Source organism: Serinus canaria, chromosome 3 (assembly GCF_022539315.1).
Source record: "Serinus canaria isolate serCan28SL12 chromosome 3, serCan2020, whole genome shotgun sequence".
NCBI lineage: Eukaryota > Metazoa > Chordata > Aves > Passeriformes > Fringillidae > Serinus > Serinus canaria.
The window spans coordinates 103,251,491-103,275,633 of record NC_066316.1 but is presented as its reverse complement, the minus strand read 5'-3'; the positions used below and the strand labels follow the sequence as shown (position 1 = coordinate 103,275,633).

The 24,143-nt window shown below is 40.3% G+C and overlaps 2 protein-coding genes across 2 annotated transcripts in view; both read left to right on the top strand.

Moving 5' to 3' along the window:
• WDR35 (WD repeat domain 35) overlaps positions 1–16,900 on the top strand; it is a 42,643-nt gene extending 25,743 nt beyond the window's left edge. Inside the window, exons 15-27 of the mRNA XM_009095537.4 lie at positions 837–946; positions 2,464–2,674; positions 3,236–3,316; positions 3,442–3,578; positions 5,803–6,006; positions 8,375–8,521; positions 9,659–9,791; positions 10,446–10,556; positions 12,002–12,166; positions 13,143–13,283; positions 14,056–14,212; positions 14,812–15,052; positions 16,007–16,900. Coding sequence (XP_009093785.1) covers positions 837–946; positions 2,464–2,674; positions 3,236–3,316; positions 3,442–3,578; positions 5,803–6,006; positions 8,375–8,521; positions 9,659–9,791; positions 10,446–10,556; positions 12,002–12,166; positions 13,143–13,283; positions 14,056–14,212; positions 14,812–15,052; positions 16,007–16,157 — 1,989 coding nt within the window. The 3' untranslated portion in view covers positions 16,158–16,900. The remainder of the gene's footprint in view (positions 1–836; positions 947–2,463; positions 2,675–3,235; positions 3,317–3,441; positions 3,579–5,802; positions 6,007–8,374; positions 8,522–9,658; positions 9,792–10,445; positions 10,557–12,001; positions 12,167–13,142; positions 13,284–14,055; positions 14,213–14,811; positions 15,053–16,006) is intronic.
• Positions 16,901–17,050: 150 nt separating this feature from the next.
• TTC32 (tetratricopeptide repeat domain 32) lies at positions 17,051–19,516 on the top strand. Its single transcript, XM_050972485.1, has 3 exons — positions 17,051–18,053; positions 18,128–18,288; positions 19,080–19,516. The coding sequence occupies exons 1-3, from the start codon at positions 17,941–17,943 to the stop codon at positions 19,205–19,207; spliced, it is 402 nt and encodes a 133-aa protein (XP_050828442.1). The 5' UTR covers positions 17,051–17,940; the 3' UTR covers positions 19,208–19,516.
• The last annotated feature ends 4,627 nt before the right edge of the window (positions 19,517–24,143 follow it).

The window sequence follows — 24,143 nt, the reverse complement described above, 5'->3', positions numbered from 1 at the left end:
GTCAAAAATGGTAATTTATGCTGAGGATGTTAGGGACAGCTTGAAGGAAAGAAGGAAAACAAAGAACAAAGTTTTCACTCCTTTAAAATTTAATGTTGACTCATTTCCAATATAAGAGTTGGATCAATATAAGAGTAGGCAAACCAAGCTGGATATGTTATTTACTTTACAGAAACACCATGAGAAAATAGTGACAGTGATCATTTCATTTCAGGGATGTCACTCCTTTCACCCTGATGGCTTGATGGTATCTTGACACAGGGAATTGGTGTTTCATTCCCACAAAATAAAGATAAACCACACTGGTACTTAGATCTGTTTCCTGTTACTCAAGGCTGTGAATAACCAGTATATTTTATAGCATTTCCTTTTAAATCTAGCTCTGGTCTTGCAGTAACTGGTGAGACTTGTTGGTGTGCAGACAGCCCCACATGAGCAGAGCTATCCTGCTTTCAGACCTGGGCTGGTGCTGCTGTATGGAACTCTTTGAGGTGATTTACCAGTGTGGGACAAAGGATCTTTTCACACCTCTCCTGTTTTATTATGTAGACCCTGTCTGGAGGGTCATGGCTCCTGAAATTCTGTGTGCTAGTTGTGGACTGTAACTGTTTGTTTTAACATCCCTGATTTAAGCAGATTTGTCAGTTGTAGCATCTTAGAGTATCTTGTTTAAATACCAGAATTCAGAACTTTTAAGGTGATGATTCCCTCTTTTCACTCATGCTCTGTCACTTATCCCAAAGCTCTTTTGTCTAAACCAGCATATTAATAAGACCATTTTAAGGGGTTTGCTGATGGACAAATTCTCTCACTAAGGCAGCATTGCTTTCCTGTAGGGAAGAGAATCTGGCACTATTCAGAGGTACAGCCTCCCTAGTGTGGCTGCGGTGCAGAGCTATTCCCTGGACCGTCGTGCCTATCAGCTGTCTTTGAACTGCAACTCCAGGTAAGTTACAGACCTGTTTCTAACACAGATAGCCAATTTCAAAATGAAGCACTAAAATTTGTGAAAATAGTAATTCTGTGAAATCTGTAACTCTATAATAATTATGTACTAATTTTAATTTAGTATAAACTATTTATTAATTTTAGTTGTTCTTAATGGCTGCTTAACCATTTATTTATTACAAATTATTTCCATCTGGACAGTCATTGTTCTGAGAGACTGTTAGTAAAGGTCTTCTATGTTTTACGCCCTGTGTACATGAAAATACCTTTGTTTTATTAGATGAACCAAACATAATCTTCCTTTGATCATGACACAAATAGATAAAACTATGTCATAACCTGAAATTTCATATCTTTTACTTCTTTCTGTTTCTATGTCCTTCTAAAGCCTGCAAACTTTGTTAATCCCATTAATTTTCCATTGTTACAGGCTATAACTAGTGGTGATGTTTCTAGTAAGTTTGGTTCTCCTGAGCTTTATCTGTGCTAATACTGAAGTTGCTTTCTACTCAACAGCTTTTTTTTTTTTTTTTTTTGCAAGAGAGTTCATGAGAGTGTTGGCAGAAAAGGCAAAAATACACAAGAATTTGCAAGGCAATTTTAATCACTTAAAAATAACTATAATTTCAAACAAAATTCATAATGCATGTGTAGAGATCTCAAAAAATAGATTTCTTTGCTTAAAAGGCAGCGTGATCTAGTCAGAGCCATATTAATTTTGTTTTGAACCCAAGCTGTTTTCTTCCTAAATGACTTTGTTCTAGGGAAATCAGTTCAGATCCATAAGGATTTTGAGGTTAATTTTCTAAATTGCATTTGAAATTTTAATAGGGATTAAGGCTGTCTACCTATCAATATATAGAAATGCTTTTAAAATGCCCTATAGTAATAACCTAATCAGGTTACTATGATTCACTGAAGCCCTATGCATATGTAAATTTTCAAATGTAGCCTTTTAGAAATTGTATTTTTCCCATATTTAAACTATTTCAAAGATTAATTGGATTATACTTAAAATTGTCTTAGAAAAAAAGTGAAGAATACCCTTTGTAGAAATGCAAAAAATCACATTTTAAGAAGTAACAGTCTGCATCACCACAATTACTTTTTAATTTAATAATCTGCTTCATTGCCTCCTAGTAAATAAGGAAAAGCCATTCTGTTCAGTGGTTAATTTGAGTCTTTGTCAAGAAAAGTTTGGCGAGGGACAGACCTGTAATTTTTCAGCTTGGTATCTGATGTATCTTCAAAATGCTGGATATAAAAATGGGCATATTTCAGAACCTTTGCAGGGCCAGATCCTGTGTGTGCAGATGAAGAACATCTTTCCATGTGTCTGGTCTCTGCTGTGCGGATACAGGAAAACCATATGGATCTGTGCTGGTTCTGGCACATGACAGCACCTCATGGAATCTATAGAATTTTACTGTGCCAGGTTAGAGAACTGTTTCAGATTCACAGCCTTGAGCAGTGTCATTTAGTTGCCTTGTTTCTTCTCTGTTTGCTTTTCTGTAGTCGCCTGGCTATCATTGACCTGTCAGGGGTTCTGACTTTTGTGGAGCTGGACGCGCGGGCTGCCGACAGCGCGGGGCAGCCGGAGGCAGGCGGGCAGCTGAGGCTGGAGCGCAAGGACGTCTGGGACATGAAATGGGCCAAGGACAACCCGGACCTGTTTGCAATGATGGAGAAAACAAGAATGTATGTCTTCAGAAACTTGGATCCAGAGGTAAATATCAACATACATAAACTACCCATTTAAAAAAATTCACTCTTAGGTTAATGGCTCTTTCTTGAATAGTATTACTCTTGTGCTAACCACTGAGTTCTGCCAGTGTTTGTTTATATAAACTTGCTTCAGGTTATATAAACTTCAAAATCTTATCAACTCTCTGGGTAGAGAGTTGATAAGGTAGAATAATTGGTCAGTCCTAGAAACATAAAAATGGGGGTGATTTTCAGGGGTGTATTTTTTTTGTATGCTTTGGAATACATAAATGCAGTTTTAGTAGAGATACTTGTAAAACAGTTCAGTTGAATCTAAATATTGGCAGGTGTTATTCTACCTCTTTGTCATAACTTAGTTGCAGAAAACATGAGGATTTTTAATGATGCCTGTACTTACAGAATTGTCAATAATGTTCATGATTATAATATTTGTTTCTTGTTGGAAGTGCAAGTATATCCTAGTTTGGAGAAGAATGTATCTAAATGCATACTTAACAGATTTGACTAGGATTTAGTCAGACAGAGTACAAGTTCATTCCTTTATAACCTATTTAACTTTCAGGAACCTATACAAACATCTGGATATATTTGCAACTTTGAAGATTTAGAAATCAAGTCTGTTCTTCTGGATGAAATATTAAAGGTCAGTATAACTACTTTTATTTTGTAGGAAAAGCCGGTGTCTGTCTTAATGATAGATGTCTGTTTTGTTGGGTGAAAATAAAAGTCATCAGGAATAAAAATATGTTTCTTTATCCATTATGTTAGAATCCTGAACATCCTAACAAAGATTACATCATCAATTTCGAGATTCGGTCATTACGAGACAGTCGAGCATTGATTGAAAAAGTTGGCATTGAGGAATCTTCTCAATTCATAGAGGACAATCCACATCCCAGACTTTGGTAAAATCTCCTATAAGCCAAATTTGTTTAAATTTGTCTACTTTTCTATTCTTTTCCTGTTCAGACAGATCCAGTATGAAAATAAAAAAGCTCAACTTAAAATCAGCCAAAGTAGTATACATTTTACACACAATCATTTAAGATTTAGTGAATGTTGGAGTACCTAGAATGTCAGGCATGTGCTGTATCATGATAGTGGGTATAGAGTGTAGGCTCAGGACACCTTTTTGCTCTGTGCTATATGGGCCCCGAAGAACAGTGTTCCTTGTGTTTTCGAGGGAATTTAAAGGAAATGAAAAGCTAACAGCAAGATAACCAAGTTGGTTAAATAAAATTTATATATTGAACATTAAAGATCTTAAAACCTGGTAAAGGGAACACATCAGATTGATAGTAGGGTTAGAATAGTTTGAATAACCTTGTAGCATTTGGACCTCAAAGGACAGAAATGAGAAGGACTGGGTGTGCTGTGTTCCCATGCAGCATCTGAGAAGTAATCTGAGAAATGGAGGTAGTGGCATGCTGAGACATGGCTCAGCTATTAAACTAAAGTTGAAAAGCCTGCAGACTAAACATGTGAGAGTAAACCTTTGAAAAAAGGAGTGCTGGAGATCTGTTTGATATCCCAGCTTGTAAGGGCTGGAAGAGTAAAGGCCTCAGTAGATAATTTAACGAAGAGGCAGTGCAGAACCTAAAACTTCATTGACAAGTTCCTTGATGAAGGAGACCAATTCTCTTTAACTCTCTGGAGACTGTACTTACCTGTGCCTTTCTTTAGTAATTTTGGCTCTGTTTTGAAGCTAATGGTCTCTTACAGCATTGGATGCTTAGAGAGTTGGAGAGTTTACTATTAGTTGTGATGGTTTGGAGATGAATTTAGAGTTGCTGAAAGACTGGTCAAGACACCTTGCTTTAAAAGTTTGTCCCAAAAACCATTCTTTTCTATCTAGTTGTTCCTTTGTCTCCAGAATGTTAATTTTGAAAAACAGGATTTGCTAGTTATATATTGAAAGTTTCTGTAATACTATAATTTTATTAGCTTGAGGGCATAGGGTGAAATATTAGTGTTTCGAGTCTTCATTTTTACAAATGTCTTGAACTAGCTGAAGATTTTTGGAGCTTTGAAATTGTTCATGTGTTTGCTAGTACTGTCTGTTCACTTAATAAAAAATTACTATTAGTTTTGCAAGTCTGTGTCTCAGTAAAAGTTCTATATCATAAAATCACAAAATATAGGTCAAATTCTGTTTACTTTGCTCTGGAATTGCCACGAATTTTATTTTATTATGAGAGAAAACACGTCACATATTTATGAAGAAGAGATTCAGTAGAAGTGCTGGATATAAAGCAAATATATTCCAGATCAGAACAAAACAGTGACCTCGCTTCTAGAATGCAGAAACAGGGTGATGTGTAGATCAATTGGTTTCTTTGATGTCAGTGATGGGCACTTGAGTTTAGGTGATACCAACCATCTCAAATTGATTGGGAGATACACAGCTGATACTGCCTAAGCATGGCTTGGGTCACTGAATACACCAATAATATTAGTAGTTTTGTCAGTGCCTCACTGTACTGAGTTTGTTTCACAATGTCAGTCAGCCAGTCTAAATTTTAAATAGCCTTACTTTTGCAGAAAATTCTAGAGCTCATTCAAGCACCTGATGCACACATGTTGGCCTGAATTCCCTATTTGCAGAACTAACCAATAGGGCAGTACCAATCATAAAGCTCCCCAAAGGTTTTCCCTGCTGTCCCGAGCTGCTGTCCTAACAGGACCAGGAACATCCAGATGGATCAGAAGGATAATTTATTTGTTGTGGCCAGTGGAGCTGGAGGCACTTAGATTGAGGCTGCCATCAAGGCTTAAAGTTTCCACAAATGCACAGGGAGAAATAAATAAATAAATGGAATTGCACTGAGATCAGCAACACATTTCACGTAAGTGTGACAGTCAAATCTTGCCCATTCCTCCTGAGCCAGTGTCCCTCTGAACAGCTGAACTAAAGAATATTAGCAATTATTTGAACATCTCTCCCAGACCAAGAACCGGACAGATCACAGAATGTATTAGGAACAAACACACAACAGTATTAAGATTAGCTAGTAAACAGTAAATTGCAACAACTTGTATGTCTTCTTTAAATAATTACTAGTTAAATGTACCCTCATTTAATTGACTCTATAGCTGCTCTTCCATCTGCTATGTTTGTTTTTCACACAGGCGACTCCTGGCTGAAGCTGCTCTTCAGAAGCTGGATCTGCAGACGGCTGAACAAGCTTTTGTGCGCTGCAAAGATTATCAAGGCATTAAGTTTGTGAAGCGCCTGGGCAATCTGCAGAGTGAGTCCATGAAGCAAGCAGAAGTGGCAGCCTATTTTAGCAGATTTGAAGAAGCTGAAAGAATGTATCTGGATATGGACAGAAGGTAATTGCATGTAAACATCTCAGCAGTAGAAAGGTCTGGGGAAAAAAAAAAGCATTCCTTAATCAGGAATGGCTGTTTTCTCTGGAGAGTCTTTACCAGTTTCTGCAAAAACATAAAAGGATCAGATGGAGAGAATTTTGGTTTATCCATAGATAACCAGTTCTGTATGTAAACCAGTGCATTCCAAACTGTTTACAAAACCTTGGCTGCTCTAGGTAGTGCTGTGTTTTATAGATGGTTTTTTCACAAGTATTTTGTCGGTATTTCAGCTGGGATTCCAAAAATACAAACAATCTTAAATAATGTTTAATTTATGTGGTGTTGCTCTGTGCTAGTAGCCAAGTACACATTCTTCTCAATTACATATACAAACAACAGAGTTTTTAATGAGCTGTAATCTTTGGAGAGACAGACAGACTCTGGATGAAACTGTGAAACATTGAAACCAATCAGTGTAATTTTTGCTCAGGAATGAAAACAAACAAAGCAAAATTTTAGTATTGCTGGGAATATAAATTAACATTAAGTAATTAGCTAGAGCACTGTCTCTATTAAAAAAGGATAACGAGAAATCATCAGCAGCAGTTGTGCAGTGTAGCCTGTAGATGGTGGTCAAACATGGAGAAACACGAATCACTTATGCGCATGAGAGATTTTAAAGCTTTGAATAATGGAGCCATGAAAAACAGTAGGGAATGATGGAGAAAAAAATTACTTATTATTTCATGCTGTAAGAATGAAAGTAAGGGGGAGAGGGTGGCAGGACAGAGGGAGAAGGCAGGAGCTGGGGAGAGATGCCCAATAGTGCCTGGTAATAAAAACTTCCTTGCATGTCATTAATTAGTTGCTGGCAGTTGAGTGGTTTGGAAATGTGGGCTGCCTCCTCAGCACTGCAACACCCAGTTTTAGATATGGCATATTCCTTTTCACATGGCTGAAGAGAAGTTTGGACATAGAATTGCAGAAATCAAAAACTTACTTTTTTGTTTACTAGTTTCAACTTTCACAACTAGAAAAATCCTGATAAGGATCTACTATAAATCACAATAAAACAAATCCATTTTTCAAATTAAATTTTAATGTTTTTAGATAGATGCTTTTACTTAGCTCACTGCATTGACTTTCTCGTGCCTTCCTTAATTTACTTGTAGGTTGAGGGCATTTTTAAAAGAAGGGCATAGGTCTCTCCCATTTATTTTCTATGCACCTGCAGAATTACTTTTATATGAGGTAATATAGAATTATTCTGTTTGGTGGAAAAAACGTGCCAGACAGACACACAGTGAGTCATATGTATGCATGAATAATAAAAAGGAGAAACTACTGCTGAGCCCTTTCTCCTTTATCCAAAATCACCGTGAATCTGGAAAATAAGTCTCTGAAATCCATTTTATTAAATCTCAGCTTTAGCCTCCATTATTCATATTTGTTGCTTCTTGGTCTTTCCCATCATCTTCCTTCTGCTTTTAGCCTTTTGCTGCCATCTCTTGTAGTGGGTCAGCAGTGAAAGATGCAGAACAGAGTAAGAGGGAGCCTGAAGTAACTTCAGCCCAACCATCTCACTCATTTAACTCCTCACACAGGAGTGTGGCTGATAAGGAAGTGCATACTACTGTATTTGCAGGGATGCCCTGATGAAGGCAGGAATGATGTATCTGACTCCATGTTCTCAGAAGGCTAATTTATTACTTTATTATACTATATTTTATTAAAGAATACTATACTATACTATACTATACTATACTATACTATACTATACTATACTATACTATACTATACTATACTATACTATACTATACTATACTATACTATACTATACTAAGAAAATACTTACTGAATAGAAAGATAATTACTGAATGAAAAGATAATAATGAAAACTGGTGACTCTTTCCAGAGTCCTGACACATCTTGGCCATAATTGGCCAATGAGTCAAAACACCTCACACCAGAATCCAATCAGGCACTTGTTCATAACTGGCCAATGAGTCAAAACAACTCACACCAGAATCCAATCAGGCAATCTCCTTTGGGTAAATAATCTCCAAACACATTCCACGTGAGCAGAACACGGGAGAAGCAAATGAGAAAAGCATTGTTTTCCTTTTCTCTTTTTTCTCACCTTCCCAGGAGAAAAATCCTGGGTGAAGGGATTTTTTTCAGAGAATGTGAATGCCACACGCATACGTGTGATATAACCTGGGAGCTCTCTTGAGTATTTGCTTTAATGGAATAGTGTTTAAATTGTAAATAAATTATCTGGGATCACTCTGATACCTGCATTGCAGTGAAAACCCTTTTGGATGCTTTTCTCGAGATGTTTGTTACCTTTTTGGCTGTGTTTGACTTTTCCCTGCTGTTTCCTGTTTAGAGATCTTGCCATTGGGCTGCGGATCAAACTGGGCGATTGGTTCCGCGTGCTGCAGCTGCTGAAGACGGGCTCGGGGGACTCGGACGATGCCCTCTTGGAGCAGGCACACAACGCCATCGGAGACTACTTTGCAGACCGCCAGAAATGGTATGGCCTGTGCAGGAACCTGCAGTAAGGAACTTACAGAGGAAATTGTTAAACTGATGACAAAACTTAATTTATGAGGAGGCACAGATATGAGGAAAGTCAGGATGCAATACCTTGGATAATTTTGGAATAATGAGATTTAGCTCATACCTTTATGGTTCCATGATATGATAAATAGAGAGCTGTTGATCAGCTACCTGAAGGGTGAAGGTGATAGAAATCTCTGCTTTGCCAGAAGTCTGTCTGCTTCAAAGGAAGGGAAGGAAAGAGAAATACCTATAAAGTTATATTAGGCTGGATATAGAACATATTAAAAAAAAAACCCAAAAGGGATTAAAAGTAGTACATAATTACTAACTATCAGTGAATTTTCTAAAATGCTTCAAACCACAAATATTTAATAAAGTCCAGAGTTCTCTGAACCTGGATCTGTCTCCAGCTGTTGCCCAAACTGGGCACCCAAGGAAGATTTTAAGGGCAGTGCACACCTGTAATGGTATTTCTCCAGAACACATTCTGCAGTCAGGCACTTACTGAGCCAGAGGTAATGTCTTCATAGCTAATAACTTGCAAGTAATTTTTTTCATGAACATTTGTTGTTGCCTTCTGAGCCCATTTCTTTGAGTTCCACAGCACCATTCAGTATTGCCATTATCCAAACTGTATTGTCACAATGCAGCTGAAAACTTGTGATTAGATTAGATTAGATTTTGAAAGTTGAGTTTTAGATGATTTAGGTAACTTTTGAGAATGGTCTTGGTCTCAGTGTTTGCATTTTAAAATATAGAAGCACAACACTAAAGCCCTTTTCTGGAAGTTTAGCTGTAGGTTGTCCATTGTCTGCCCTCATCTCTGCAGACGTGAGAATACAGCTTTAAGAATTCTTTGACTTCCTAATCTTATGCTAGTCAGAGAATCATATTGCTACACTTTAAATATAATGATCTGTGAAAATTAAACTTTTTTTAGTGCATTTTGGAAAAACAGGGAAATTCTAGCTATGAGAGTTTTTTTAAGCAAAGTTACCTATTTAAAAAAATGTAATTTTAAATTTACAAATGCAAAAGACTTACAGAATTAAAAACTTCTCTTGTGTTTACACATCAGAAGCCACCACATTTTTTTTTGTCTTATTAGGTTAAATGCTGTACAGTACTATGTACAAGGACGAAACCAGGAACGTTTAGCTGAATGTTACTACATGCTAGAAGACTACCAAGGACTGGAGAATTTGGCCAACTCACTTCCAGAGAATCATAAATTGCTTCCTGTAAGCAAAAAACATCTTTATTGTTCATTGTCTTATACCCAACTATTTCTTTAAAATTTCCCATCTTGGGAGGGAATGAATGCAACAGAATGAATGCAGTGTATGATCTACTCACTCAAGTGCAATGGTGTTACTGTGGTATTCATCTCTAGTATTACTGTCATTTTCATACTCCATCACTCTTCCTTTCCCTTATTGTCCCAGTTCCCCAGAAAGACCTGACTGACAATACTCTAAAAGAAGGGAAAGTAGATGGGATAGGGTGTGTAGAATATATATAGGTGTACAGGGTATAGGTCTGTATATGTAGCAGGAAATTACCTACTAAACAATAGCTAATTTAAAACTGGTTGACTTAATCCAAAATGCTTGAAAAATGCAAAACATGCTCCTTTAATGCCTTTTCCAGTAAATCAAGACATAGCATTTCCTTTTAACCTCATTGTAATAGTTTTCTTGAATTTAGAAGCAGTGTGTGAACCTAGCACACTGTTCTAAAGATTTACAGCAATGCCTGGTGCCTTCACAGGGTCCATGAAGCAAACAACCCATTCCCCACCCTCTTGGACTTAACCAAACAGGAGCACTGCTGTTGCTGTACAATGTACTAAAAATGCAGAAGTGAGTTAAATACAGTGCTGATGCTTTTTGCAGGATATAGCTTATATGTTTGTGAGAGTGGGGATGTGTGAACAAGCCGTGTCAGCCTTTCTGAAATGTAATCGACCAAAGGATGCCGTGGATACCTGTGTGCATCTCAACCAGGTAAAACAGCAGGAGATAATCTGTAATAATACCAGGTTAACAGTGAGATTTCTATCCTAATACCCAGTGGAATGCAAATACTTGTTAAGTGTCAGATGATTTGTCGTAATTTCTGGAAAATTCATACTTCAGTGCTTAAACCATTTCTCTGAGATCAAGATTAAACCACTGGAGGGGCTACATGCAAAGCTATATGCAGGGTATGTGGGCAGCATGCTCAGCATACAGACATTTGCAGCCTTTGTGGAGCTAGGCTGTGCTGCCTCCTGATGGAATGGGACAAGACTGGAGAAGAGATAGATGTCCATTCTGGATATTTTCCACATCCCCCTCCTTTTTATAGATGCAGATGGATTTGTGACTGCATGAGGTATAGCTGGAAAAAGCAGAGTTGGAAACTGATCAGCATGTTTATAACTAGAGCTGTTTCCTAGTGTGACTTAACCTGTGCAAGTGTCTGTGTTAACACAAATAAGGGAGAAACTGAGGATGGTTATGAGGACCTTGATGGATGGAAATGGCAGGACTGCCTAGGGCTGGCTTTTTGTGAACACTTTCTTAGTTTATGAATCTGAAGAGCTATTAGGTGTGAGATTCAATTAAGATCTCAGTCCTGCCAAACTTTTCATCTGGGGCAAACACAGTAACCAAACCACTGAAGATCAAGAAAATTCACAGACAAAATGAAGTGTATAGAAGGATAAGTAAAGTGTTACTGTGTGCTTTAAGCTTCTGGGCTGAGGTTGTCTTTCAGACATGCTTTTGAGAGCCTGGTTTAGGTAATATCAGAAGTGTTGAAATCTACATGTCCAGCTATGAGCTACAATGAAAGGATTTTGCATAGCTTTCATAAAAGTAGAAGCAACTGTTTTATATGTGGTTTTGGACAGAGGTCTATCAGCGATGAAGAGAGATGGGAAAGACTTTGAGATGGTCAAAGAATCTGATTTTATTGTGAACTACAAATGTTTATATACTGTTTTAGAAAGGCTAGTAATGTTTTACTACAAGGATTGGGTTAAAGATCACATAAACAAACTTATACTTTAAACATCTCTTGCTTGCAGAGGTCTGATATAATTTTTTTTCCAGTAAATCCATCTGATTCGATCTTCTTGCTATCTTGATTTAATTCTCAAAGTTCTGTTTGCTCTTGCCAAGGCATCCTGTTATCAAATCTCTTATGCTAATAGGATCCAAAGTAATCTCTCTTTTGGGTACCCCAACATCGGTCCAGCATTTTTTTCAGTACTGCAGCATCACATGATTGGCAATGATGTAAGCATTTGTATTCTCTTGCTTTTTATATTAATTTTATAGTAGTCTGGTTCAAAATGGTGATGAAATATTGCACACAGATGCTGCAGTCTGTTCATGGATAACTGGTTTGTTCTGAGAGTGTATTTGAAAAAATGAGATTAATAATTGTCTCCTTTAATTTCTAGTGGAATAAAGCTGTGGAGCTGGCCAAAAATCACAATATGAAAGAGATCGGGTCCTTGTTAGCCAGATATGCAAGTCATTTACTGGAAAAGAACAAAATCCTTGATGCTGTAGAACTCTATCGTAAAGCCAATTATTTCTTTGAAGCTGCTAAGCTCATGTTCAAGGTATGGCAGGTTTTATTTTTATGTTGAATGACTGGGGTTTTTGGACTAGCTCTTACTATTTCTCTGCTACTTTTATTCCCTTGGGGTTATTTTAGTTTTAACAGTGTCTAGGCAATAAGCAGATGTCATCATGCAGGATACTGCAAAGATGAGCCCAGCTGCAAGAGTTCAGGTATCTCTATGTCTAATAGTTACCCTGGGTGTCCTCTGTGACTAGTGGAGAGGAGACTTCGGAGACACAAGCCATCTATTCATTTATTTTGAGACTTCACTTCAGTAGGAGATGAACTGCACCTCAGAAAAGGTTCTGATGCCCTGCATTGCATAGTAAAAAGAGTATGGTAGACTGGCCTGGGATGCAATGTCCACATTATTTTAGATATCGTGAGAGTTATTTTTATCTCCTTTTAAAAAAAAACACCAAAACCAGCAATGTCAATAACTAGAAGTTAAATTTTGGTATTTCTTCAATTAGTTCCTTCAATTAGAAATGGCTGTGGTGTGCTTTTAAGATAAAGATACTGCTTAGATTTGGTTTGGCTGCAGAAACTTCTCTACATCGCTTAAAGTCTTGTAGGAGTGATATGTAATTTTTACAGCAAATATTTATAGCAGTATATATATAATATATGTTACTTTCAAAAGCCATCCTTCTTTTCTGGGAAAACCATCAGACCTTATTGAAAGCTATTTATGTGTTTAAAAATTGCTATTTTTTAGTTTATTTTTATACTACATCACTAGACTTATACATAGTTACACTGATTTACCCTTCCTGAGAATCTGGCTTTATATACATGTTAGCTAAATAAATATAAAATAATGTGCATACTTCACTTTGACATTTTCATTTATAGCTCTGTTTGCAGTCTAAATTATTACATTTAAAGGCAGAATAATTTTTTGGCATGATTTCCTAGCTTTGTACAAGTATGCAATTGTCCAAGAGAATTAAATCCCTTTGGTTTTTTTTAAGATTGCAGATGAAGAGTCAAAGAAAAGGACGAAGCCTTTGCGAGTTAAAAAGCTTTATGTGCTATCAGCCTTACTTATGGAACAGTGTCATGAACAAATGCAAAATGCACAAAGGGGAAAAGTTAAAGAGAAAAGTTCAGAGGTAATGTCTTTTTGTTCCCCCCTTTCTGAATTCTGGTATCTGCTAGCTAGTCAGAATAAAGTAAGACATCTTCATGGAAGCCTGTAATGTTTTTTTAATAATCCTTTTCCCTGCTAAGAACAAAGCTTCCTTTCAAGCAAGTCCCCCATGAAAACATATTGTTTTAGGTATTATTTTAAAACATTTAAATCGTATGTATTTGTAGATATTTTTCTTCCTAAGTGTAACATGGTTTTCTTAATATTTTCATTATAACAATGAAAACCATACTAAGAAATTTCCTGCAAGACTCTTGTGTAATTTAGGAGTATGTATTGATCCCAAAGGGTGATCTGTGATTAGATTAAGCTATGTTGCCTGTAATTCAGCAGGGAGATGGCTCCAGATACAGGGGAAGCAAATGGAAGAATTTTTTTTTCTCTGCTTACACGTTCATCTTCATATGTACAAATGAAATAGTTTAAACAAATTTTTAAGAGCTCTGGTGCTGAAATGCAGTATTAATCCAAACTATGAACTAGTCTGCAGATGCACAAAATATATTTGTATACACACGTATATGATATTTATCTTTGAAAATCTGCTCCAGATGTTGTGCCTGTGCTCTCTACAGAATGCCTGACAGTGCTCACTGTAGGTCCATTTGTATTTTGCCTACTTAACACGGACAGTGGTGTAATCACCAAGTATAGAAAAGCTCTTTTCATATATCCCCAATTCCTGCTGTATCTGTTTCATATAAAAATTACTTGTGATACTGGTTTGTTTTCAGAGTGCTTCAGCTTTGGCTGGTTTGCTGGAAGAAGATGTTCTTTCTTCAACAAATCGCTTTGCAGACAATGCTTGGCGAGGAGCTGAGGCTTACCACTTCTTCATACTTGCACAAAAACAGCTCTATAAAGGTTCTGTAGAAGCAGCACTTAAAACAGGTAAGAATTAATTTTCAGCCCTGTAAAGACAGTACATATCTTCATTTATAGCTGCCACATTTTTCAGTTCGTAATAAATCCATGGAATTTAAACCAAAACCATATAATGAATCAGGTATGGCTGCGGTCACAATACCTGGAAAGGACTTTGCTGAAGAAAATGCAAATCTTTCCAAATATTACCTGGTAAATTGGTTAATCTCTGTAGATGTTCTGCTGTTTTGTTTCTCTTCCTAAATTATAACGCATATCTGAATTTACATTAGACCTCCTTGTAGAGCTTCTCAAAAAATCTGTGGGAATTAGAGAAACAAATAGCACCTTGTACACTGTCCAAGTAATAAAGATTTCAAATCCTTCTAATATTTTTACAATCAACCAATCAAAATAAAGTGTTTCAAGAAGACACCAATTTCCAAGTGAAATCTGCTAATTTGTTTTCCAGACCAATGCTTCAGTCACATCAATAAAAAGACCTTGGTTCATTTTGTCCTATTTTTAGAATTAATACTGTCTAGTAGTAAGTATTTCATACAGATGCTTGCACTTCTCAGAAGATCTGTAATAATTTCCTTGGATTTCTTTTTTTCATTTTTTAGCTCTTCATTTGCGAGATTATGAAGACATTATCCCTGCAGTTGAAATCTATTCCCTTTTGGCACTCTGTGCATGTGCAAACAGAGCATTTGATACTTGTTCAAAAGCCTTTGTTAAATTAGAATCCTTGGAAACTCTTAAGCCAGAGCAGAGGCAACAGTATGAAGAGCTTGCTCTAGAGATATTCACAAGATACAGACCAAAGCATAACAAGACACCTGATCTGGATGATGTTCTTGAGAGGTGGGTTTATTTTTATATGATACTATAGTAATACTGTCACTTTTTTCTGCTGTTTGCTGTGTTTTGGGTTTTAGCAGGTTTTGTGTGTGACCAAATTAATTAAGTGCTTTGCTGTTTAAACCAAATATTGGGCAAGAATGAGGCAGGAGTTAGCCAGCTTGGAGGAAAGCACTATGTTGTTTGGGAAAATAGACACTGACTGCATTTGAGGATCTCGGCATAAAGATGTAACTTCATCTTAATTTGAAATGCAGGTAGGCAAAGCACGGGAGTTTTAGGACCTTTGAGACTGTGTCATGTGACATTAAAGTAAGAATGTTACTCTTTGCATCTCCTTGGTAGAGTGCTGAATGTATATCAACAAGGGACTGTTTAAACATTATTAACTAATAGGTCTCCAGTGTTTTGTGAATTTCCTAAATCTACTTGGTGTGAAAAGAGCAATATCTGAAGTTAAAATTAGTATGAAGTGCACATTTAAGGGGTAAGTCCTTGGAGTGGCTGTACCCACAACAGTGTGTTTGACATGTTTCCTCTGCTGAGAGTGTGGAACTTGTAAAAATGGAAAGCAATTGTGAATCAATTTTCTTTTAGCAAACAGGATTTTAACCTGTCTTGATTGATCCTTCTGGGCAGTTGTACAGAGTCTCAGTAGCAGCTGTGATTCTGTTGACCCTTCAGAAATCAGAGGACAGAGTATATATAATAGCAGTGCAGGTGTCTAATCAGGCCTTACTTTTATATGGCCTTCACTGCTTCTTTTCACCCCATCTTTTGGATCTGCTGGTCCTGATTTCTCGACTGTGTGGTTCTGAGGTTGGGCATTCTCTGGTGTGAAGATTTATATCCTTGGTTACTTGAAGAGTGAAGTGTTACATGGGCTAATAACTTCTAATAACAACTGGCACACCGCATTTTTATTCTTTCAGCTTTACTCTTTTCTTTTTTTTATAGTGGAGATGGTAAACTTCCTGTATGTGTTGCAACAGGAGCCCCTATCCTGGAGTATCAGTTCTGGATGTGCAGTGTGTGTAAGCATTGTATGAAAGCCAAAGAAGCAGGCCATTATAACGCCTGTCCTCTGTGCCACAGCACAGTAAGCTGAGGATAAAGACTCTGTATCTGCATTTATGACTGCTAACAACAGCCTCTAAAATGTTACTATCTTTTGAAATACAACTCAGGTACATTGTAACAGTTAGTGCTGCTATTAAAGAAACATTAAAAAAAAAACCCAAAACCAAAACAGAAAACCCATAAGAGAAACCTTTACTGCTTCCATTTAGCTGAAGAAATTACCATGTAAATAGATTCCATTTTTTGCTACACTTTTTAAAAAAGATTGAAGGTAAAAGCATTCTTTTTGAATTGTAGATTGAGCGTAGTTTCAAAACTATGTGAGTTGAATGTAGGCTCATATGAATATGTTCTACACTGAGCAGAACACGGCTCAATTTTTTTGTCTAATTCCATAGGAAATTACTGTGTTTTCTCAAAATTCCGTTTTTTGAGGGAAGTGATTCCTGAGTTGAAATAACATCACAATAATTTTGATAATATTACCATATGTGTTTTTTTACTACTGTTTTAAGTTACTAGAGTGATGATATATGCACTAATGTATGCAGTATATGCATACATTAGTGCTGGTTTCTTTTGCCAAGTGTATTTAAACCCACCATAAAATAAAGGGCTTGAAAACACTCAGCAGTCACTGTGTCAGTGGGGTTCCTGAGCTTGGGTGATGTCATCTTCAACAGCTTAAGGAAACCTCCATGAATTTGCAACCTGGAACCTGGCACTTTTCATGTAGCTTGAGAAAGCAGCCTCGATGTGGTGAACAGATTACAGGAGCTGAAGTGTCACCCTTGTGACACACAAAGGTCCAAGGAATGATGTCTCACTGTCCCACCTTACTGCTGGTTTGTGCTCTGACAGTGCTGCAGGGCCTTGATGCACAGGGTGAACTGTGCCCAGGGCCAGCACCTGGCTGCCTCACAAGAACTGTGATGTTCACATTGTGCCTTGGCACATTTCTGAGAGGACAGCAGAGGAGCTCTTCTGTGCTGTCTCTCACCTAAGCTTAGGCCAGGTAAGGATAAACCCTATCTCCATAGAATCACAGAGTAGTAGAATGGCCTGGGTTGGAAGGGACCTTAAAGACCATCTTGCTTTAAACCTGCTGACAAGCGCTGCAACACCTCCCACTAGACCAGGTAGCACAAAGCCCTTCCAACCTGTTCTTGTGTATTTTCAGGGATGGGGCATCTACAGCTTCTCTGGGCAACCTGTTCCAGGGTCTCACTACCTTCACAGTAAAGAATTTCTTCCTAATGTTTCACCTAAACCTTCTCTCCTTCATCTTAAAGCCATTCTCCCTTCTCCTATCCCTTTATGCCCTTGTAAGCAGTCCCTCTCCAGCTCTTTCAGATCCCCTTTTGATACTGGAAGGTACTCTGAAGTCTCCACCAAACCCTCTCCAGGCCGGACCACCCCAGCTCTCCCAGTCTGTCTCCCGAGAGGTGCTGCAACTCTCTGATTGTCTTGGTCTCCTCTGGCCTCGCTCCAGCAGCTCCACGTCGTGCCTGCGCTGCAGCCCCGAGCTGGACGCTGTACTGCCGGAGGGCTGTCGGGAGAGCGGAGCAGAGGAGCAGAGGGCTCCGCGGCCCCGCTGTTGTTACTGTCACCATTGCAGTACTGCACTCTGCGGGCAGCTCTCCGCGGCCCCGCTGTTGTTACTGTCACCACTGCAGTATTGCTGTGCTCTGTGGGCAGCTCTCTGCGGCCCAGCACCGTCTCTCCCCGGCCCGACACCGTCTCTCACGTTGCCACGCGCGCCGGCGTACATCTGACGTCACGGCGCGCCCGCCCAGCGTGACGTCACCGCGATGGCGGGGGAGGCGGTGGAGCTGCTGGCGGCGGCGCGGGCGGAGCTGCGGGCGCGGCGGCTCTCGGCGGCTGAGGAGCTCTTCAGCCGCTTCATCGCCCGCAGCCCCGCGGGGTAACGCCGGGGCCGGGAGCGGGGCGGGTGCGCCGGGCCGGGCCCCGCTAACGCCGCTCCCTCTGTCCCCGCAGTGCTCGCAGCGACTTCGCCACGGCGCTCAATGACCGCGGGCAGGTGCGGTACCTGCGTGTGGAGTTCGCCGCCGCCGTGCAGGACTTCACGGCCGCCATCGAGTGCCAGCCCGGCTTCGAGGTGCCCTACTACAACCGCGGGCTGGTGCGCTACCGGCTGGGTACGAGCCGGGCGCGGCAGGGCAGCCCCGGGTCACGGGCGGGGGCACCTGCCTGGCACGGGCGGGACGAGGGCGGGCATCGCTGCAGGGCCGGCGCCGCACGCAGTGACAGCAGGGACAGCGCCTGCAGCCGCTGCCTGCCCCCCTCTTGCAGGCTGTGCTGCTGAGTCATTCAAAGCGATGCTGTTCCGTGGAGAATGGGAGGAACGGTGTAGTTGACTTGTGCAAAAATTTGCACTGGGGTTAAACAAGCCAGTTCCAAACACTGCCATTAAATCTGAGATAAAGCATCTCCCAAGCACCTGTAGCACAGCTTTCTCGACTTCCAGCGGGCTGCTGGCCACCTCTGGGGAATTTCCTCCCCTGTTTTTGATGATGCCATCACAAAATGACAGCCCTGTGCCTTCTGCTAGAGCTTGGCCATTGCAGAGGTCGAGGCACTGGAGAATGGAGCTGGGCCGTGGGCACCAGCTGGAAGCTCTGTACCTGTGTGCCAGCTTTAAGGCAGCCTCATTATTGGTGTGGGCCTTTTGTCTCTTCCTCTTGGGAATAAACTGGCTGAACAGAGCCGTAAGTGAATTTGAGTCCATTCTTGATGAGAAATACTTTGACTCCCAGTTGTGCCTGTGGAGAATCCAAACGCAGTGGGTTCAGGAAATAGCTGCTGCTTTGTGGGTGAAAGTATTGGAGGTGTTCTTGAGTTTTCAGAGGTTTGTGAGCGTGAGCAGTTACAGAAAGATAATTTTACTTTTTTTTTTTTCTTTTCTCTTTTTTTTTCTTTTTTGGGACAGGAGACTTTGATGAGGCTATGAAAGATTTCAGGAAAGTATTAGAGTTAAACCCCCAATTTGAAGATGCTGCATTGAGTCTAAAACAGGCTATTCTTGACAAAGAAGAAAAAGAGAAGCGGGGTTATTGAAAATTCAGGTTGTGATGTGATGTGAAAATATTCCGCTAAACATGTGAGTTTAGTCATTGATGGATGAAACACAAGATCATTTACCTCTGTTATGACCTGCTGAAGAACTTCATTCTTAGGTAAATAAGTTAAAAATTGATTATGATTGCAAAGTAACGTGGATGTGGATTTTTATTCTTGAGGGAAGGTGTAATGTTGATCTCTGTGAGACGCATGTACAGATTTTGTACAGAAATACTTAGTAATTTTATAATAAATGTATTGGCCAGATTAGTTGAAAATAAAAATGAACATGTACTTTTTATCTCATGACTGTCTGCAGAGTTTACCACAGAAAATATTCACAGGAGGAATTGTGGCTTTCTCTTCCTTATTAAGGAGATCAATTCCCTGAAAAATACAGTGTGAAATCCATCTGATGGAGCTGGCTGTGAACACCCAGGCAGCTTCATTTCTCACATGGTAGGAGGGACCATTACTGAAATCTGTAAATCATCAGCAAGGAACACTCTTGCAAGTTCATAGTAACACAAGTTCTAATAAAATAAATACTCTCTGCTGACATGAGCATTAGGATTTTGTTTTTTAAATTATGCCAGTGACATTCCTGCTTCATAGGGTGAGTTCCCCTGTGGATGTGCCAGGAGTCTGCAGAAGCACAGGGCTCACTGAAGATGGTGGGACCACTGGGGTGAGTGGTGAGAGCAGACTGGAGCCTCTGGATATCCTTCTCAGCAGCCTCACCAAGATCACTTTCAGTGTGGGGATGAAACTGCAACAGCCACAATGAGCAAATTTGAAACGGGGCTGAGAAAATGCTGCATTTACCTCTCATGCTCTTGACACTTGACTCTAGCCTTTTGAAGTTACAGAAATAAGATATGTAATACCAGGATGACATTAATGACTGTGAATGTGACCATTCACAGTTTGAGAAATAACCAATGAGCATTTTTTCCCCCTCAGAAGTCTTAATTTTGGACTTGATGTATTAAGCACATGCTTTGCTACCATTTATCTTGGTGTTCTGTCTCTAAAACAACACAGATAATTCAATGACTTGATATACTTCATGCCACCTCAGTCTTAAAAATTGAGAAATCCTACCAACTCTTGACTGATGGTGAGAAGGTGAGCTAGAACTAAACATGTTCCTGACTGACCTTGCCAAGACATTTAAAAAAGCAGCAATGAACAATTGGATGTGACTTTGGAAGTTTTACTGTGAGAAGAGAGATCACAGATGTGATTCTGCACAGAACACTTAAAATGACAGGATATAGATCAAACTATTAACAGTGAACAAGTATTTAGAAAACAAAGATGCTAGAGATAATATTCCAGCTTGTGTTGTTTTGTGAATGTTGCTTAATTACTTCTCATGCAATTGCTGGCACAGAAATACTGCACAGGGCTGGGGAACAATTGCCAATTCTCCACAGTATTTCCTTGTCTCTCCTGTGAAAGGATGAACTGTCATCATGCATTTCAGCTTAATCTGGAATTCTTTCAAGGTAATTTTAGCCAGTAGGGTTTTCACATTTTCCTCTTTCACATGCACACAAGTCACTTAGTTCTCTGGCCTTCAGGTTTTCAGCCTGAAATTATTAAATAGACCTGCTGGTTTCAGCTGGGGTAGTTAGTTTTCTTCACAGTGGCTGGTATGGGGCTGTGTTTTGCATTTGTGCTGAACACAGGTTGATAATATAGAAATGTTTTTGCTGCTGAGGAGGGCTCACACAGAGCCAAGCCCTTTTCTGATTTTTGTACTGCCATGTTGGGGAGGAAGCTGGGGATGCCTGGGAGTGTGGGAGGAGACACAGCTTGGACAGGTGATCCAAACTGACCAAAGGGATATTCCTCACCACAGGGCATAATGTTCAGTATATGAAGTGTATTAAAAAACCCCAAAAACTTGAAGAGAAGGATGTATTTAGTAACTCCCCTTGTCCTGCAAAGTTTTCTGTTATAAAAGTTTAAGAATTAAAAGCCTAATGGAGAGTAATAAAATTCTTTCATGTAATGTTTTGTGAAATTCAGGCAACCTCTCAGCCTGTAAAAGGAGCAGGGTTAGGTGCTTTGGATGCTTTGCAATGTGAGGTGCTGTAGCTTTTTACCTTCACTGGGCTTTAGGGGTTGTCTCTGCATGAGAATTCCACACCTCTGTGGAGCTCCTGGGTCAGTCTTGCCCGTTCCACTGCCCTTGTCAAAGTCATGGGGTTGTACCAGTAAGTGAAACAGATGGCTGCTGCTAATGCACTGTGACTCTCTTTACTCTGGCCAGAAATATTTCAGACGTGAATAATTCTCAGCTGCTTTCCCAAGGTTTCCTACCTATAAACCTCCTCTCCCAAACCCTTGACTTTCCTTCCACAGCCATCACTGGCAGCCCCTCTGCTTGGCTTGTTCGCTGTAGGCAGGGTTAATTTGGCAATGAGTAGCTGTTCTCACCTGATGATTTACCTCTAAACTTAGGAAAAACCCTGTGAATTCCATAACACATTACAGAGTCTGAAAGAATAACATCACTGCCTTACAGAAGAAGGCATGTTGTAGAGTATATTTATCTAAATATACTCTACAACATCATCATCCTGTGCTTTTCCTGAGGACTCCATTTGTCCTACTGAAACATAGGAGGAGGAGCTGTCACACAACTATCAGTATTGCAAGGCATTTCCCTTGCTTTTGCAGAAAGGTGGGAAAAGCTGACAGAATGCCAAGGTTAGCAGGGCCCTGAGCAGTGTGAGAAGAGTTTCATGCATGTGTGAGTGCAGCATGGGGAACAAGGAGAGCCTTTCCAAATAGAAAGCTGTGGCATGTTGAGGCCAAAGGGTTTGGTTGTCAATTAGCCAGAATAAGTCCCTCTTCCAGATGCCTGCCTGCTGGGTGAGCAAGGGAGGTTTGGTTGGCGTGGAAAGCCTGAAACTCTTGGGCTGTTACAAGTGAGGGCTGCACTGTGCACTTCTCATCTAGTAGGTGACCTTGTTAAAAGTGACTGAGGAGAGAAAGGTGCACTATTCCACTTTTGTGGGGATTGAACACCTCTATCTCAGTCAAGCTCAGCTATGCAGGTCATGCTCTCTGATGCCTGTCTGGTGGGGAAGGATTCAGAAGAGCAAAAACAATGTTCAGAACTGAAGATTGCTAGTGGGAGGATAATATTCAAAATTCTTTTATATCAGCAGATGTTCATCTGTCTCATCCTTTTAACAGAGGCATGGGCTGGATCACAGATTGGACCCCAGACAGTGGCTTTCATGCAGAATGGAAGGTCTGGTTGCTTTGTATGAAAACAGTTTGCTGAGAGCTCTGGTCAGGTTGGAGGCCCTACTTGCAGCATGTTGTGACCATTTGAGCTGAACACTGGTCTGTTTCCCAAGATTATATCCAGGATTCCCCTTGTAGGATCCCTTTAGTGCATGAGCAAGGAGGGATTGGGTGCAGTCCAGAGCATTGCTTCCTACAGCTCATGGTGATCAGTTCTTTTATCACTCATGTTTGTGTTGTACAAGGAGCATGTGAAATGGGCCTGAAGAACATCCTTGTCTCCCAGAGAGGAACAGCTGGTCCAGCTGTGCCCCAGTTCACAGCAGTAGGTTTCAACCTAACTGTTGCTATGGAAAAGGCTGATCAGTGCTTTCCAGGCTGGGGACTCCCCAGCATGGGGATTCTGGTGTGCCTCTGTCTGTGCATTAAAAATAACTTCTCTCCCAATTCCTTTTCTCCACTTTGGATGAATAATGAAGGCTTGTTCAACTACAGTGGTATGACCAGAGTGGTTTCTGAAAGCTAATCCAAGGAACCATTTAAGCCCACAGGCCTGAAAACTTCCATCTAGAACAGGAGTTAGGTGCTGAAGTTCCCTCTGCAACACCTGAGAGGTAGGAATTATCCCAGGAGAACGGAGGTGCAGAGCAGTACACCTGTGCAATAGAGTGGCTAAATCATACCTTGGGAAAGACACCATCAAAGGTAAACAGAGAATGCCTAACCCTAACACACCATGAGATTTGGTCTGAAAATCATCATCTACACCATGAATTACAACCAAAGTAGGAGAAAGAGACCAAGGATTGGAATTGCTCTGGCTTGTCTTTGGGAAGGGGGAAACCTGAAATCCCTGTTAAAATGGGAATGAAAATCTGTCTCTTCTTTTCCATCTCCCTTCCAATGTTTGTGGAAGAGAAAAGTCTCTTCATCTGTCAGGTGGTGGGGGAGGGTATGGAATGCTGCTGGACCTCTTCCTGGTTTTCCAGGACAAAAGGGGAGGATCTGGGACGGCCCACTTACTGCAGACAAGTTTATCTAAATACACTCTACAAAGCTGCAAGACAAAGTGAGCCTTAGTTACACCAGACCAGACCTGATGCTCACCTGTGTGGCCTGAGACTGCTGAGAGGAGCTAGCATTTGGTCATTATTATGTTCCCTTCATCCCAGTCTACAAATTTCTAGAGGACTGCTTTTCATATTAACAGAAAGTTATTCTAAACGTATGCATTTGCTGCTGTTGTTAAAGTCAGGGAATGTGCTCTCCTGACAAATGCAGTAACTTGCCGGGCTCTGCAGTGTGGGCTGTGGACAGCAGAGTGCACTGCTCATGCAGCAGAGGAAGGCAGCACCCAGGCAGCTGCTGGGGGGTCCTGGGGGTCACAGCACCCTCTCATTCCTTTTCACAGATCTTACTCCTTCAGCAGGTACAGTTTGGAGAGGGCATTTATTCAGCAATCATCTCAGGCAGGACTGCAGCTTTTGGGAAGTGTCCCATGTGTGTGCGCTGACCAGCCAGGCTGGGAAGGCAGGGGCTGCAGGAGCTGGGAAACCCTCTGGAGAGCACACACGAGTGTGCTGCCAGCATGAGTGTGCCATCTGCCCCCTTTGCACTGCTGTTGAACATCTACATGTGCTGCAGCCACACCTGCAGGTACACTGTA

Coding starts and splice junctions, on each gene's coding strand:
- TTC32 (XM_050972485.1), top strand. CDS start 17,941: ATGGCGGGGGAGGCGGTGGAGCTGCTGGCGGCGGCGCGGGCGGAGCTG. Junction 18,054..18,127: donor ATCGCCCGCAGCCCCGCGGG/GTAACGCCGGGG, acceptor CTGTCCCCGCAG/TGCTCGCAGCGACTTCGCCA. Junction 18,289..19,079: donor GCTGGTGCGCTACCGGCTGG/GTACGAGCCGGG, acceptor TTTTTGGGACAG/GAGACTTTGATGAGGCTATG.